The sequence below is a fragment of the Dendronephthya gigantea genome, unplaced genomic scaffold (genome assembly GCF_004324835.1).
Source record: "Dendronephthya gigantea isolate DGI-Jeju-01 unplaced genomic scaffold, DenGig_1.0 000064F, whole genome shotgun sequence".
In the NCBI taxonomy this organism is placed as follows: Eukaryota; Metazoa; Cnidaria; class Anthozoa; order Malacalcyonacea; family Nephtheidae; genus Dendronephthya; species Dendronephthya gigantea.
Genome location: NW_021163074.1, coordinates 276,276 through 294,219, shown reverse-complemented (window position 1 = coordinate 294,219; position 17,944 = coordinate 276,276). Strand labels below are relative to the sequence as shown.

The 17,944-nt window shown below is 37.1% G+C and overlaps 2 protein-coding genes across 2 annotated transcripts in view; both read right to left on the bottom strand.

Annotated features, from left to right (window-relative positions):
• Nucleotides 1-226: 226 nt before the first annotated feature.
• Nucleotides 227-9,261, bottom strand: LOC114530616. Its single transcript, XM_028552210.1, has 12 exons — nt 9,239-9,261; nt 6,991-7,246; nt 5,901-6,102; nt 5,535-5,725; nt 4,696-4,922; nt 4,219-4,356; nt 3,826-3,876; nt 3,351-3,545; nt 3,049-3,217; nt 1,948-2,177; nt 1,405-1,748; nt 227-836 (listed from the first exon to the last, which is right to left on the bottom strand). The coding sequence occupies exons 2-12, from the start codon at nt 7,143-7,145 to the stop codon at nt 672-674; spliced, it is 2,067 nt and encodes a 688-aa protein (XP_028408011.1). The 5' UTR covers nt 7,146-7,246; nt 9,239-9,261; the 3' UTR covers nt 227-671.
• Nucleotides 9,262-9,284: 23 nt separating this feature from the next.
• The window catches only part of LOC114530613, a 33,441-nt gene continuing 24,781 nt past the window's right edge, over nt 9,285-17,944 (bottom strand). The window contains exons 13-16 of the mRNA XM_028552204.1: nt 14,359-14,591; nt 14,129-14,213; nt 12,917-12,966; nt 9,285-9,326 (exon numbers count right to left, since the gene is read on the bottom strand). Of these exons, the coding sequence (XP_028408005.1) occupies nt 12,950-12,966; nt 14,129-14,213; nt 14,359-14,591 (335 nt within the window). The 3' untranslated portion in view covers nt 9,285-9,326; nt 12,917-12,949. The remainder of the gene's footprint in view (nt 9,327-12,916; nt 12,967-14,128; nt 14,214-14,358; nt 14,592-17,944) is intronic.

Below are 17,944 nucleotides of genomic sequence, written 5' to 3'. Positions count from 1 at the left end.
TTAGTGGAATATTTATTATGATAAAACTTATGAATTGTTAGAAAAATAGATGTATCTCACAGAGTTGCAAAAAAGCTGCGGGTACGCGGTTACCACCCGGAGGAAGGTTTGCTTTCAATGAGGTTTGTGAGGAAGGTTCAAAGTTGAACACTCTAATTGATCACATGCATGTACCAAAAACCAAATATTTCTTTATCCTGGTTGCCACTTGACTAAGTGACGTAACGTCATTTTGAGGAAGGTTTTCAAAACTTGAAATCCTACCGGAGGAAGGTTGAACTCTTTTTGCAACTCTGGTATCTCAAACATACGGTATATGATACGATATACTTCAAGTCAGGGCGGTTTATTCGGCGTCCTGTGCGCTGTGCCAGGGAAACCCTCGGGTGCCAGGGAAATCCTAGAGCCCTGAGTTCCCTCTGTAGAAGTAATTTCACATACCGTTTCACATACGTTAATTTTACAACCGCAAGTGTTTATATATATAAGAGGTAGCCCCCCCCCCATGCAATGGACAGGGACACCCTGTTTACGTATAAGTGTATCTATAGTGATAGGGGCATATTTTATCTATGTAAACAGATACTAAGTTTGTATAGCTATGCATGCTTACATATATCTTATATAACATTGTTTTCATGCAACTCCAAATTATTAAGTCGTGATAAAAATCAACTTTTAGGCTGCAACTTGTGATATAAGCCAACAGTCTTCTTCTTAATTTGTTTGATTGAAAGCTGACTTTTTTTCTTTACAAGTATCTTGGGTTTTTCGTCCATCGGTTTTGGTTGACCAGTTTCTCCATCAATAATGTAAAAGTTTACATCACCTTTTAACTTAAAAATAAAGTTCAATTAGAATTCAGCAGCTACCATAAGCACATCCTCGTTCCCAGGTTTTTCGTGTACCGCAGTAACCTGGGAACGAGGATGCCACAGTGGATTCAAATAAGTCTTATTTGAGTTCACTGGGGTGCCATTAGCACAGCGCTATTATATTGTATATATAGCGGTCTGTAAGTACGCAAACTTATAGAGCAACCTATTCTAAGATTTCTGACGGAGTCTGGAGAAGTGTAGTATTTATAACACAGTGGAATTTACAGTAAACAAAAACATTTAAAAAAATTCGGTATAACACAGTCAGCTCTTAGGGACGGAATTTTAACTTAACTTTACGAACACGTTTTGTACTATAATCAATGCCTATATAACTTCATAGCAAATATGCTGGTTGTCCTCCATGTATACTACCAAACTATAGCAACATAAAAGTTATTGCTCAAATTTAAATTGCTTATATTATATCCTTGTATGTGAACATTTATACCGCGGTATACTAATATACAGCAGATCATCTGTTTGGAGCAAATTAGGAAATACAATAATTACAATAGTTGATTACCGTTTCTTTGTCCCAAGAGGCCGTCATATTCAGTCGTGTGGGATAGTCATTTCTCAACTGGAAAAATCCATGGACGCTTTGCGAAATACGTGGTGGGATGTGGTCAGACGATTTGTCAATGTTTACGCTCACTGGCATTGTTGTAAGATCTTGTTGGAGAGGGCAAACTTGCATAAAGTATGCATATATGTCGTTCCCGTTTGTTGCCTTTCCTAGAACAAAATCTAAGTCGCCTTCTGAAGATACCGTAACTTTTGTTGGTTTGATACATTTTTCTGGAGTGACTGTATGATTCTTATCCCTTTTCGTTGGTACAATATAATGTTTCATACGACAAATTCTGGCTGCAATTGCAAAAAATCACGCGTCGTTACCTTCTGGCATACTGTCGGTGGCATATTTATTCATCATGTCTAAAATATCCACCTTATTATTTCATGAAAGTAAAGTCTTATCAGTAAACGAGTGCTATTTGAAGTCTGACAACTACAAATCGTGAAAAATCTAACTTTATGTGACGTTATAATTGGGCATATGTCTTACCATACAAATGTGGATCACCAAATGCTGGTCCTTTGATGGCATGCATCCAGGCTCTACGTTGTGGATTCTTTGGTGTTATTGCCGAAAAGTACAACCACTTTACATGAGGTTTATCGTAACAACTTAGATCGACATGGGTTGAGTTCTTTTCATCCAACTTAAAGTAGCCATGATCTGTTTTAAGCTTCATAACTGATTCTTCATTTACATACTCGTGCATAATGGTGTACCTTTGTGACAAAAGCAGATATTTTTACCGATGTGTGATAGCATTTTATAAATACCATGCATTCAATGAATATGTGTCCGAGCGTTGAAGATCATGTTTGGATAAAATGCAAACGCCTTTATTCGAATTTTATATTTTTTTATACGACATTATATGAAACTTGTGTAAACTCCGAAATAAAAGTTGTAAATTCACAGCAACCAGGTATTTAATCCATCGTTCTTATCGCCCCACGGGTTTTAAAGGGGCGTGGGGACTGGGGTTTGATGTTACACCCACAATAAACCACAATGATTAAAAGTTGGTCAGTGCTTTTTTGGGTTAGAAAAATACATCATCAAATTTACATAAAATGGATTATTTTTGAATAACTTCTTAGATATAGTCAAAATAGCCACGATTTTTCCTATGATCTAGATACCTAGAACTTAAATTTCTCGCTCAGAACCAACAACAGTTGGGGATGCCAGTTTTTAATCAACTTCCCACACCTTTGCCTTATGCATCAAAATAGATGAAAATCGGACATACTCGTTTTGAAAAGGGAAGTAAGTAGAGAGGTTAAGATACCCCGGTTTTAGTATACGGGTACTGGTAGCCATAATTTGTTCATTGGAATTTCTTGTTGTTTGCACGTTTCATGTTTCAAATCATTTTTACCTAAGTAGGCTAAGGTCTACTGGAAAGAATTGTAGAGTTAATCTTCGAAAAAATCGAGAAACACTGATGGAGATTCATTGAACAAAATAAGGCTATCCGTACACCGGAACCGGGGTTGATGATCCGCTCTGTGTGGTAATACTTTAATTATTCAAAACCAGAGCAACGATAAGAGCGAGGGATTTTCTACTTTTTACTTATTTACTTTTTACCTCCAAACTATGTCAATGTTCTTTTCTCGACAAGGCGGGAAAGTGAATACCAGTTCCATGTCAAGAGTTAGATCATAACAGAGCTCGTTTGGGTCTGGCTGATTGCGAATTTTAAGGGGCAACACCGCCGGGTGGTTAATGTTCTTGAACTCAAATTTTTCCCAAATTCCTGAAATCATCATGCGAGAATAACCTGTAATTGCTAGGTTTTTTCTATGTTTGCTCTAAGAATTAAATAAGTAGGTTCTGAGCATGGATCTGTTATCTAAATATCTAAAACGTTTTTGCAGGTGCATGTGTACCTGTGGTAGCGTAATATCTTCCTTTATTCAGATAATCTAACACAACGTTTTCTGCATCATCCAATCCCTTATCCAGAATGCGTTGGGCGCCATTGCGCTCCTTAAAAACTGTGTTCTTTATGACCTCAGTTGGATCGAATAGTGTCACAAAGCCAAATACAAATTTATCTTTGTACGGAAGTTGACTTACAAAATCTAAAGTTAAAACACATGCAGTGTATAAAAATACAAAAATGAGATGTAAATCACTGTTCTGTGTTGCTACGGATATTCTTATCTAGTGAGATTAATAGGTACCAACGATCAAATTCGGTTAGAGTTAGCTGGTGTCGCGAGCTCCTGGAAAGAATTGTCATTAGTAGAAGTTGGTGATTGTTAGGTTTGAAATGCATCATGGGACTCTTATTGGAACTTGAGCAGAAAGCTCTCCTCAAAGCTCAGCACACTCGAGAATCATGAATATTTAACAACTCACCCAACAGATCTGTCTTGGAAGTGTCTTCGAAGTGTTTTGGGGGTTTGCCATCTATAAAGTCATGGAAATATGTACTCAAAACGTATATAATATACATCCAATATTCCACTGAAATTAGTGATTGAAATGCTTGATAAGTCCGATGTATACTGCATGGGTGTATAAAAGGAACAAAAGTGCTCAAAATGCTCTTAGGTTGTTCTCCAAGGTTATGTGATTTTCAGGTGACCTGTTACTCAGGGGCGTAATTTGAACGATAATTGGGGGGGGGGTGTGATAACACTAATAAGCTCTTACACTAACAAAAGAAATCCGTCGGGCAGAACTGAATATATGAATATTCATGAATATTATCGTTTTAGTTAGGCCACTGCTATTGCTACAAAAGTGAACCTGTCTTTGTGATTTCCATAGAAATTGCTTTTGGCCCACGCCGCCTTGCGTCTTTTGATGGCGAATCGCAATTCATGTTATGTTTGTGAAGATTGTCCTTTGGATCTGATTCTCTGATTAGTTTAGTCTTTCTTCCGTCTGAAATAAAGCATTAGCTTTCTAAACTACGTCTTTGTCAATAGCTATATTTAGACATTCACTAGCTTTGTATTGGTGCCAGCACAGTTGCCTGCACATTTTGCCCTGAAACATTTGAACGATCTTTTTTTACTATATCCAGGCTTCACACCTTGCAACGATCAGTGGCGTAGCTAGCATTGATAATTGGGGGGGGCCCATATTCATATAGTCATGATGACAGACTGTAAAGACAATCGATTTCAAAAGAAATTAATCCTGCGTAACATGAATATATGAACATGCCCCGCCCCCCCTCCTCATTATTGTTCTGGCTACGCCACTGGCAACGATGCCTACCTGGCTCATCGATAATGTTTTCTTCAGGAGATCTTTCGTAGAACGCGTCATTGGCAGCCATTGTATGGAAATAGACGCCTCGAGCAAGAGCAGAATCAAGAAGAAACACTGCAAACTCCAAAGGGTATGTGTCAAACCAGTAATAATACTTGTTTCCTTTTTCATCTTCACTGAGTTCACCATTGTTCGGCCCATCCTCCTCAATCTTTTTATAGGAGTGAGCGTACCTGGATAATGGTGAGAGAATTTATTAGTATTTGCGGGATGGATTTATATAATGAGTCAATAAAAAAACCCGCCGACCACGTCTCAGTATCCCCCCGTAAATGTAAAAAAAACTTGTTGAAATCTGGCTACGTAGTTCCTAGGTTTTGGTCTAAAAGATGTTAACGTCTTTAAAGGGTACTCTTGCGTAACATCTTATCATCTCAGCATTATTAATCAACTATCAAATTCTTATTAATTAAGGGTCCAAACAAGATGCAATAATTAAGGGGGTGCATAATCAGCAGGCATTAGGGCTGCTTTCCACTGTCGCGTTTTTTGCACGCACGTACACACACGTATAATTAACCAGAGAAAACACAGTAAATCGTCAACAGAGTCCAACCCTGTGCATCTGTTCAATCATTGAATTCATAAGTATCATTTATTTTAAGCTTTTACGTGCGTATATAAACGTACAAAAAAACGCGACAGTGGAAAGCAGCCCTTAGTTCACAAATGAAATCCGTCGGGCAAAGCGAATATATGAATATGCACTCCCCCATTATCCCATTTAGCTCAGTCCTTACTGTGCATAGAGACGATTAATCTGCACCCAAATAACTGATACTTACGTAAAATCATTGAATATTTCCAGGCCGTGACATTTTTCGCCCCACGGCTGATCTTTTCCAAAATGTTCTTCCTCGGGCATATTAATAATGCACCATTGCATTGCATCCACGCTGTTGTCTGGGATTGTGTGAATTGAGGCTCTGTATGCCAAGGGATGAACGATGTAGTTGTATCTCTTAACTTTCTCAGTCTGAAAGTCGATTCAGCGTCGTATTAAGAACTGAACAAAAACTGGTTTAGATTGTTGGTGTACTGTACTGTGTGCTATAATTTGAGATACTGAGAAGGAGGAGACAGTTTGTCTTGAGTGTACATGATCTGTTAAAAATACTCATATTGTCTCAGCTGTAGGAAATAAAACTTACATGTGACTTTAATGCAATGATATGCAGATAGCGACCAAAAGGTTGACCATGAAACCAATAACCTCCTTTGTATCTGTCATTTGGTTGCACCTGACTGTACACCATTTCGTCGACACCTTCATCTTCTTTTTGTACGTCTTCATATGGGTCATAATCCCACAAATTGTTCTGTATTTCATTACCACGAAGAGCCAGGAAATACCTTCAGGAAGAACACGCAGTCTTAGAGAGGTTACAGCAAAGGATAAAGCCAGTGGCGTAGCCAACTTGATAAGTGGAGTAGACATATTCATATATTTGTGTTTTACATTTTTCATTTCTTTTCAAATTGATTGTTTTTGCGGCCTGTGAACATGAATATATGAATATGTCCACCCCACTTATCGATGCTGACGACGCCACTGGATAAAGAGAATTTTCGGCAACCATCTGAGCAGAAGAATTATTTGAGAATCATGTTAAATGTGATTGATCATTTGCCTCTACACCACCCTCACATTGTTAGTCCTTTCTTGCATCTGTCTGGTTAGCTTATAGTTTTAAGAATCTTTTTAAATTTTGTCAGTTCTTTTACCAATGTCTGACTAGTTGATTTATTTATATATGGCCTATTGCCCAAAACATCTTGAACTTTACTGTGGTATGTGCTATATATCCGAGACTAAAGGCCATGTTACACGGTGCAATTTTTCTTGCAACTTGCAATGCAATTCTACTTTGAAGAGATTTAAATTAGTGAAGAGGCTTTAAAATGTAAGTGTAAGAAACGCCATGGAGTGTAATGAAGAAAGAAGATTGGTAGTTGCCAAATTTACATATCTCAAAAGAAGAATTGCATTGCAAGTTGCAGGAAAAATTGCACCGTGTAACAGGGCCTTAAGGGCCTGTTTATATGGAGTGATTTATCCCGGCTAAGCGAGATGAAAACTGCATAATTTTAATGAAAGACTAATGACGTTAAGCCTTTGATGTGATGCGCTTTTTACCTCACCTAGCCGGGATAACTCGCTCCATGTAAACAGGCCCAAAGAAACAGATTTACACATACAAAAACAAACCCAAGTTAGGTAAAATTTGAGAGTTTGTAAACCTGTTGCTGAAAAACCTTCCCTGGCAAAGCCATTGTTTCTGCAGGGGTACCCATCCAGTCCAATTCCACGGCTCATGGTCGTGCCATTTTTTATACAGATGCACCCCTCCGCCACCACCAGCAAAAACGGGGAAATCCAGCTCTTCAATAGCCATCACGCTATCGTTTATACCAGCTAGTTTTTTCTCAAGCACATGATAACCTTCTTCCCATGAGTTGTCCTTGCTCGTTGGGGCGCCGTATTTATCGTAGTATGCTAAAAAAACGGCATGTTGCCTGTGAGGCGTTGCAAGTATCATAGGCTGTTTACCCATATTTTTTACTATAGACTGTCGGTTTTAGTTCTCGTTTCGTTTGGTTTAGGGACCGGTCATTATTAATGTCCCAATGTTATCGTGACAGCGTTAAACAGAGTCGGCTCTGATTTCAACAATGAAGTTGAGAACGATGTTTCTACAACAGGCCCTCTTCCACTGGTTGTAAGGTCACGTTGAGAAAATGTTACACGAACAAACTTTCAACGTCAACTCGCAACGCAACAATAAGCAAAAATCTAAACAACAATGTTGTGTGGAATAAAAACAGTTCATAAACTTTCAACTTGTTTCCAAAACAATTTCTGTGTTACAAACTAGCTCATATATATACAGTATCATATTCAACGCGTAAACCTTTTTTAAAACATTGTTGCGTTGCGGGTTGATGTTGAAACTTAAAAGTTGTTTCGGGTAACATTACCTTTACGGTCGGACATAATTAAAGGCTATTATCCGTTACCGTCTGTTCCACCCGCACGGGCGAAGCATACAAAAATAGGCATTTTAGTTGAAAAGAAAAAATTAGCTATCAAAGGTTGGGCCGGGTAACAATTTTTTTATCAAACCTTGAGAGTTTTTCTTCAGTCCTACCCCCTATATTAATATTAGAGAGTTTGGGAAATACAACAGCAATGGCAAAATATATTCACCTAATATTGTGGTATTCAAAGAAAATACGAGTTAGTATTCACTTGATTTGCCCCTTCAAGTTTCCTCAAACAGTTATTAGGGACTTTAATTTACGCATGTAGGACGCGAACGTGACGACGACGGCTATCAATACTATAGGTCATTGAAAAGAAATGAATAATTAGACTCATGATGGGTTTTAGACGTCGTCTTCGTTCTGTTTACAACGGGAAAACGTCGTTTTTTACGTCCGATGCGCGATTCGATTTCGCTTGCATGATACGGCAATTCCTCCAAGAGGAACAAATAAACCGTTCTTTTCCTGCTGTTCGATTAAGTTTAGATTGAATTGGGGTAAGAATATATTTAATCCATGTAAATTCTGGTCCTATTTTAATAATACCGCTGCTATTTCGCCGTTTAACAAGATGTGGTCGTTTACGGGCGCGTCGACACATCGCAGTTAATTTGCACAGGATTGAAGATTTAATATAAGCACGAATCCTAAAGTGTAAGACAAAGTGAACGTATCATGCGGTTTATTTACACTTTTGAACAATTGAACTTCTATACTTTTTAAAGTACGATGTGCTTCTGAATTTCGCGATCGAACAACATTTAGGTTCGCCAGGCATCTAAATGAATATGAACTGTATTGTTTATGTTCAGAAGCTTTATATTGAAGACTGGCACGTGCGCCGCACGCCGGCCAATTAACGCGGAACGCCACTACAGGCGTCTTTTTTAATAATATAAGTATGCGACACTGGTGGAAATCGCGATGCCGTTCCATGCAGCTACGCAATGTGCAACGTTAAAGGCCACGTAATTTACATTTTTTGTTGTCTTTAAGGATCAATGTAGTTGTTGATCTGTTAATGAATGAGCACGTTGCGGTTGCCGTAGCCGTTGTATTTCTCAAACTCTCGAATGACCAGGGTGCTTTCCTTTAAGCAGCCAAAATGGTCAGACCGATCATATCTTAATTAAATTGAAATAGAGTAGTACGTTAAGAATATAGCGGTGAAACTGCATTTCCCGTGCCAACCGCCAGGCAGATGTAAATAACGATATACTTTAATGCAGAGTTCTTGAAACACCCTAAAATACCGGTAGTCTGTCTGTACCGAAATACAACAGGACCGGTCTGACCGTTTTTACCATATAAAGGAAAGCGCCCTTGGCCTTACAAGAAAAGGCTAAATTGGCACTATAGTGTTGATATATATACCGTTGTCTGGGACAATTCCCTCTCCATGGCGATCATACCCACGCAAGTGACAATGTAAAAAGAGGGATACCTCTGTCCCATACGCTTTTTCTACTGGTGTCTTGAAGTTGTTGAAAGTTGTTGAGCAACTTGCTTTCGATTTAACATTCTCCATCTTCCTTGACAAAGTGAAAGACTGAGAGTTTTCCCGGCCAGGTTACTAAGCCAAGTCTGAGCAGTTTCCAATATGGCGGATAATTCAGTAATGAACAGTCCCAAAAATATGTCGTTAAAATTTTTTCGCCTGTTAGTAAGTAAAAGTTTTAAGTTATTTAAAACATTCGTAGGTCGTGTTTTATCAGGTATAAAACACTTTGCTTCGCGTCATATTTTATATGCGATGAAAAACTCCTTACTCATGTTATTAAATTTTAAATAGTATATACTGTAATATAGTAATACTATATTACAGTATATACTATTAAACATGTATACCTTTGTAAATCAATGTAAAGATCAGTTAAGAGATCTGTATGTAAGTTAATGCATTAATGAGCACGCTGGACGATCTGTATGAAAGTTAATTTTATTCCATTAACGAGGCAAATTTTTTATTTATTTCACAAGTATGTTAAAAATGTAATGCCCAAGACATGCAGATCTGTAAAGGGGAATACGCATACATATCTGTCATGAGTATTGTAATTAGTACATAGAGGTTACCGGTAATACAAACTAGATGCTCTGCTAGCAATGGTATTGAGCGCTTTTCAGTTTCATGCTAAAACAGTAAACTTTCTGGTCTTGGTTGTCAAGCAAAGTACTGTACAGTTTATATTGTACTATTGTATTCTATCACAGTCAAGTTTATTGATTTGCAATGTATTAACTTTGTTATATTCTTACCAGATTTAGGAGCAAGTAGTTTTTGTTAAGATAAGTCAACTAGATATGGTTAAATATGTGCAGAGTATATAGATTAACCCATTAAGCTCCAGAGCTCCTTAAAGACAGTCAGAGAGTATATTTAACAGTTATCCTGCGAACTCAAGTTGTATATGAGCTGATAGCCAATGAGGTGCCGAGTTGGCTATATACGACGAGAGTGAGCAGAATAACTGTTTTATTATATACATAAACTTTGTCGCCCTTTCGGTCCATTTTGGTGTGCTATTATCAACTAGGCTTGGATTTCTATTTCACTCAACTCCCCAAATCTTTCCGCTATTTTGTTTACTTTCTCTACTAGACAGATATGAGCTAATATCTGTCTAGTAGCCAACCAATGAAATTGCAGCATACCTCATATCTGGTGCTTGTGTATATAATAATAATATATATATTATAATATATATATATATATATATATTATATATATATATATAATATATATATATATATATAATATATATACTGTCGTTGTCAAAAAGGTTGTCCTGAGCAAGTATATGTATATATCGATCACGTGACATTATTATGCATCAACACGCGTGGGATTGTACAAGCGTGTTAATTGCGAGTTCGAGTATAGCAAGGTGAACGATTAAAAAATGCCAAGACCAATATTCGGATGATTTAAGTTGGAGAATGGTTTATCAACGACTGTTCTACGAAAGAATCATCGACGAAATTGCAGCACAGCTATTTGTTTGTTCAAAAACCGTCTATGGTACTCTCAGCACCTTTTGGAACACGGGTGATGTGAAGCCTTGCCGTATGGGTCGCCCAACAGCGAGCGTATCTTTATTCTTACACGAAGAATATATTATCATGGACTGTTTACTGCGTGCGCCGCAAATATAGTTGAATGAGATAGCAAGCTATATCATTAATGCTACTGGCTCTGCATTTGGCCCGAAGACACTGTGCCGAGCTCTCTATAGGCTTGGAATAACACGCAAAAAGGTACGAACATTATGACATTATTTAAGTTGGAATATATACTTAATACCGCACGCTGGAAATCATATAACTATATTAATAAGACGCAAGCCATTCCATCTTTTTCCAATTTATTATAAGATTCTAGTTGTTCTTTATCAACTCTTCAAGCCAGATTTTCTTTTTCAGATACAGAGAATTGCCCTTCAGCGAAGAGACGATATTGGGCTACAATTCATGGCCGAAATCAGCCTTTTTGACCCGTTTTCCTCGATGAAACAGGCATTGTATGTACTAAATAATACCTTACTGTAACTGGATTGCACAAACTAGTAGATCTTTTATTTATTTGGTTCTACGTTTTAAGGGATAAACGAATTGCTCGGTAATATGGATATAGTGCTAGTGGGATACCGCTTGTTGTGAGCGACTATAGCTATGCACGGTGGACACCTCGCTATTCCATTATCTCGGCAATATCGTGTGATGGACTTCTTGCGAACTGCATTTTTGTTAAAGAATCCTGAAGAAAGATTTGAAACACGCTCCTTTATCCATTTTCTTGATGAACAGCTTTTACCAGCTATGAATCGATTTGATGGGGAAAACCCGCGATCCGTTCTCGTTATATGGTTGAGATTTGAATATAATTAATGCAAATTCGCTTTTCTAACATATGTCTCAAGGGATGACTGAATTTGTGATCATGTTTTGATCTATTAATATCTGTTTAAACAAAACTTGTTGATGCACAAAGATGCAACTGCTAAAACTAGTAATATATGCATATTTGTTAACAGATAACCACCCAACACATCATGTACAAGAAGTTGTAGAACGAGTGTACGACAGTCCTGATTTGAATCCTATTGAAGAGGTTTACATATAGCTTGCTATCTCATTCAACTATATTTGCGGCGTTCGCAGTAAACAGTCCATGATAATATATTCTTCGTGTAAGAATAAAGATACGCTCGCTGTTGGGCGACCCATACGGCAAGGCTTCACATCACCCGTGTTCCAAAAGGTGCTGAGAGTACCATAGACGGTTTTTGAACAAACAAATAGCTGTGCTGCAATTTCGTCGATGATTCTTTCGTAGAACAGTCGTTGATAAACCATTCTCCACCTTAAATCATCCGAATATGGTCTTAGCATTTTCTAATCGTTCACCTTGCTATACACGAACTCGCAATTAACACGCTGTACAATCCCACGCGTGTTGATGCATAATAATGTCACGTGATCGATATATACATATACTTGCTCAGGACAACCTTTTTGACAACGACAGTATATATATATATATATATATATATATAATATATATATATATATATATATATATATGCATGCATGGATAGCATTACATAGCTCTAATTTCGTACTGGTTTGACGTGTGTACCTGCACTCATCAGTGCTACGTCAAAATGTATTTTACGAAGAACCTTTTAGTGCACAAGGAATAAGCCAAAGTCGTACGTACCTGAGATGCGAATCACAAATTCCTGTATATGTCTTAGCTATATATACATACAACAGTTCGGTCCAGCAAATGTATCTTTCAAACATATCTGTCATTGCGTTATAACTAAATTTACACACTTGATATACGATTGGGAGTCTCGAAAGTCTTCTTCTACTATAATTTATTATAAATTTTGACATCGATATTATACAGAATTCGGTCAAGATAGTTTAAGTCATATTAAGAATATTACATATCGAAAGTTATAAAGACGTTATAGTATCAAAGAATAAATAATTGAAAAGTAATGGGTTTCACAATCTTATATAGCTATATATATATAAAAATTACTGTAGACTTCCAAGAATAAGCATTTTGCATGATGAGTAGTTTGTGTATATCAACATGAACTGCATGTACCTTTGTTTTTCTTGCGGGTTACTGTATGTCTTCTTACTTCTTGTAGATGTCTATATATAGTAATAATCCTTTATATAATTTTTTGAATCTAATAAATGATAATTATAAAGGCTATCGCTACCTGTAAGGTTGTATATACTGCGCGTATTATATTCCCCACTTCGAAGGAAGCTTTTCACGAGACGTCTAATTCCTCTTATAGTTAAAGTCGATTTAAAGTGTTTGTACGTCAAATTTCTTATATACGGACGTGTGAGTTATTTATATCCTGAAAACATCCGCAGGAACTGCAATGTACGGTTGAGCCTGATGGGAGGTCACAGAGTTGAGAACTTCGGAGTTGGAGGTCAAGATATACCCCCCCCCCCAATTTTGTCTTTCCCCCCAGATCTTTTCATGCTACGTAAGTAGTTTATAGTTTTATGCGATATTCGCTTCAATTACACTAAAATCTTCCCCAAAAACATTTATTTTCTTAAACCCCCAATTGCTATCCTCATTCGTTTTAATCTCACGCCGTCACTATCAATTATATATACCTCTTGACATTTTCGGTCACCGAATCATTAATAAGAAACATAAACTACATATACAATACGAGTCAAATAAATGGTGGAATATTTAGTGGGATATTTATTATGATAAAACTTGCGAATAGTTAAAAACAATAGATGTATTTCAAACATACGGTATATGATATAATGATATACTAAGGGCAGGGCGGTTTATTCGGCGTCCTGTGCGCTGTGCCAGGGAAACCCTCGGGTGCCAGGGAAGTCCTAGAGCCCTGAGTTCCCTCAGGAGAAGTGATTTCACATACGTTTTCACAAACGTTAATTTCACAAACGCAAGTGTTTATATATATGAGATGTAGCCCCCCCCCCCTATGCAGTGGACAGGGACACCCTGTTTACGTATAAGTGTAACTATACTGATATAGCGGCATATTTTATCTATGTAAACAGATTGTAAGTTTGTATAGCTATGCTTAAATATATCTAAGATAACATTGTTCTCGTGCAATTACGAATTATTACTGAGCTTAAGCAAGTGACGTTTTTGACAACACGTACGTTGACCGGAAGTAAAGTTTTTTTTTTTCACCAATCACAATCCTTGACCCAGTTTTTTGGCGTTACTCATGCTGTTTGTGTTGTCAAAAACGTCGCTTGCTTAAGCTCACTATTAAGTCTTTGACGACTGAAAGCTTACTTTTTTTCTTTACTAGTTTTTCGTCCATCGGCTTTGGTTGACCAGTTTCTCCATCAATAATGTAAAAGTTTACATCACCATTTAACTTAAAAATAAAGTTAATTTAAGTAATAAAGTAAATAAAGTATTATATCCTTGTATGTGAACATTTATACCGCGGTATGCTAATATACAACAGATCATCTGTTTGGAGCAAATTAGGAAATACAACAATTACAATGGTTGATTACCGTTTCTTTGTCCCAAGAGGCCGTCATATTCAGTCGTGTGGGATAGTCATTTCTCAACTGGAAAAATCCATGGACGCTTTGCGAAATACGTGGTGGGATGTGGTCAGAAGATTTGTGAATGTTTACGCTCACTGGCATTGTTGTAAGATCTTGTTGGAGAGGACAAACTTGCATAAAGTATGCATATATGTCGTTCTCGTTTGTTACCTTTCCCAGAACAAAATCTAAGTCGCCTTCTGAAGATACCGTAACTTTTGTTGGTTCGATATAATTTCCTGGAGTGACTGTGTGATTCTCACATCTTTTCGTTGGTACAATGTAATGTTCCATACTACAAAGTCTGGCTGCAATTGCAAAAAATCACGAGTCATTACCCTCTGGCATACTGTCGGTGGCATATTTATTCATCATGCCGAAAATATCCACCTTATTATTTCATGAAGTAAAGTCTTATCAGTAAACGAGTGCTATTTGAAGTCGGACAACTACAAATCGTGAAAAATCTAACTTTATGATGACGTTATAATTGGGCGTATGTCTTACCATACAAATGTGGATCACCAAATGCTGGTCCCCTGATGGCATGCATCCAGGCTCTCCGTTGTGGATTCTTTGGTGTTATTGCGGAAAAGTACAACCACTTTACATGAGGTTTATCGTAACAACTTAGATCGACATGGGTTGAGTTCTTTTCATCCAACTTAAAGTAGCCATGATCTGTTTTAAGCTTCATAACTGATTCTTCATTTACATACTCGTACATAATGGTGTACCTTTGTGACAAAAGCAGATATTTTACCGATGTGTGATAGCATTTTATAAATACCATTCAATAAATATGTGTCCGAGCGTTGAAAATCATGTTTGGATAAAATGCAAACGCCTTTATTCGAATTTTTTTATACGACGTTATATGAAACTTGTGTAAACTCCGAAATAAATGTTGTAAATTCACAGCAACCAGGTATTTCATCCATCGTTCTTATCGCCCCACGGGTTGTAATTATGAAAGGGGACTGGGGTGGGATGTTACACCCACAATAAACCACAATGATTAAAAGTTGGTCAGTGCTTTTTTGGGTTAGAAAAATACAGCATCAAATTTATCCAAAATGGATTGTTTTTGAATAACTTCTTAACAATATAGCCATGATTGTTCCTATGATCTAAAGGCCTAGAATTTAAATTTTTCGTTCAGCACCAACCATAGTTGGGGAAGCCAATTTTCTAATATTATTAACCAACTTCCCACACCTTTAATTAGGCTGCATCAAATTAGATGAAAATCGGACACTCGTTTTGAAAAGGGAAGTAATTGTAATGATCCGCTCTGTGTCGTTATTACTTTAATTATTCAAAACCAGAGCAACGATAAGAGCGATGGATTTTCTACTTTTTACTTATTTACTTTTTACCTCCAAACTATGTCAACGTTCTTTTCCCGACAAGGCGGGAAAGTGAATACCAGTTCCATACGCGTGTCAAGAGTTAGATCATAACAGAGCTCGTTTGGATCTGGCTGATTGCGAATTTTAAGGGGCAACACCGCCGGGTGGTTAATGTTCTTGAACTCAAATTTTTCCCAAATTCCTGAAATCATCATGCGAGAATAACCTGTAATGGCTAGGTTTTTTCTATGTTTGATCTAAGAATTAAATAGGTAGGTTCTGAGCATGGATCTGTTAACTAAATATCTAAAACGTTTTTGCAGGTGCATGTGTACCTGTGGTAGCGTAATATCTTCCTTTATTTAGATAATCTAACACAATGTTTTCTGCATCATCTAATCCCTTATCCAGAATGCGTTGGGTTCCATTGTGCTCCTTAAAAACTGTGTTCTTTATGACCTCAGTTGGATCGAATAGTGTCACAAAGCCAAATACAAATTTATCTTTGTACGGAAGTTGACTTACAAAATCTAAAGTTAAAGCACATGCAGTGTATAAAAATACAAAAATTAGATGTAAATCACTGTTATGTGTTACTACGGAATATTGGATACTATAATTCAGATCTCACTTGGTACCTAATATTCTCATGTAGTGAGTTTAATAGGTACCAACGATCAAATTCGGTTAGAGTTAGCTGGTCTCGCGAGCTCCTGGAAGGAATTTTTATTAGCAGAAGTTGGTGATTGTTAGGTTGGAAATGCATCATGGGACTCTTATTGGAACTTATTATTATTATTATTATACATAAAACATACTCCCAATAGGGCTTTTCAGTATGTACTAACAAGGCTAAAAATAGGTATATTTCTATCTACAATTACGTTATTGACTATGCTATGTTTATAAAATATGTTTACAATTAAGAGAAATCCTAGTTGTATAGTTATACTAAGATTTTAATACTTTAACTAAGATAGGTTTCCGTTAACGTTATTTGTTAACATATTTTTCTTTAAGTGCTTCTTAAATGTTTTAAAAGGTAGTTTTTTAAAATCTTTATCTAGAATGTTCCAGATTTTTATTGCTCTATAGCAAAAACTTCTTTGACCTGATGTTGTTTTACATGGGGGAATGTCAAGGTCGTCTTTATTCCGGGTGTTCTTGTTGTGAACTGCATTTCGTTTTAAAAACTGGTCGCATAAGTACGGCGGTGCAAGTTCGTTCATGCATTTATAAGCCATTAGTGTATCTCTGTACTGTAAATGTTCCTTGACTGGGAGCCAACCGATCGCCTGTAGTACTGGTGTTATGTGGTCGTATTTCCTTGTATTTGTTATAATCCTACAAGCAAAATTTTGTACTTTTTCGAGTTTTTTTATGTTTGTTGCCGATGTATTCGACCACACCGTAGAGCAGTAATACAATCTGCTCATCACTAGGGCATTGACAATCGTGTGGAGGGTTTCGCTATCGAAGCTGTCCTTTACTCTATTTATTTGGTACAGTTTTGCCATTGAAGATGATATGACGTGTCGTATATGATGATCATAACTTAAATAACTGTCCATGAATAGCCCTAGGTCTTTGGCGTAAGAGGAAGGTGTGATCTCTTTTCCTAGGAACGAGATAACCAGTCCTTCAGTAAGGTTTCCGATTAACTGTCGAGTGCCTATTAGCATTAATTTTGTCTTTTCAGGGTTAATTAACAGCTTATTTGTGAAACACCATGTTGCAATCCTCTTAAGATCCTCTTCTATGTTACTTTTTGCATCGATTATATTCGTGATTGGAAAGGACATGAATATTTTCGAATCATCCACAAATGATTCTAACTTAGCTGTTTTTGGTGCTGTTGGAAGGTCGTTTATATAGATGCAAAATAACAGAGGTGACAATATTGCCCCTTGTGGGACGCCATGAGTGATTGAAAGAGTTTCTGATACTGAAGAGCCAATGCGTACGTATTGCTTTCTGTCTGAAAGGTAGCTTCTAAACCAATTTAGAGCCTTACGAGATACTCCAATATTGCTTAGTTTTTGAAGCAATATTGTGTGGTCGATGCTATCGAAGGCTTTGGACAGATCTAACAGAATAAGGGCAGATAGCTCTTTGTTATCCATTGCGTTCAGGAAAAAATCGTTTACTAATATATTGAGGGTTTCCGTTGAATGGTACTTTCTGTTTCCACTCTGGTG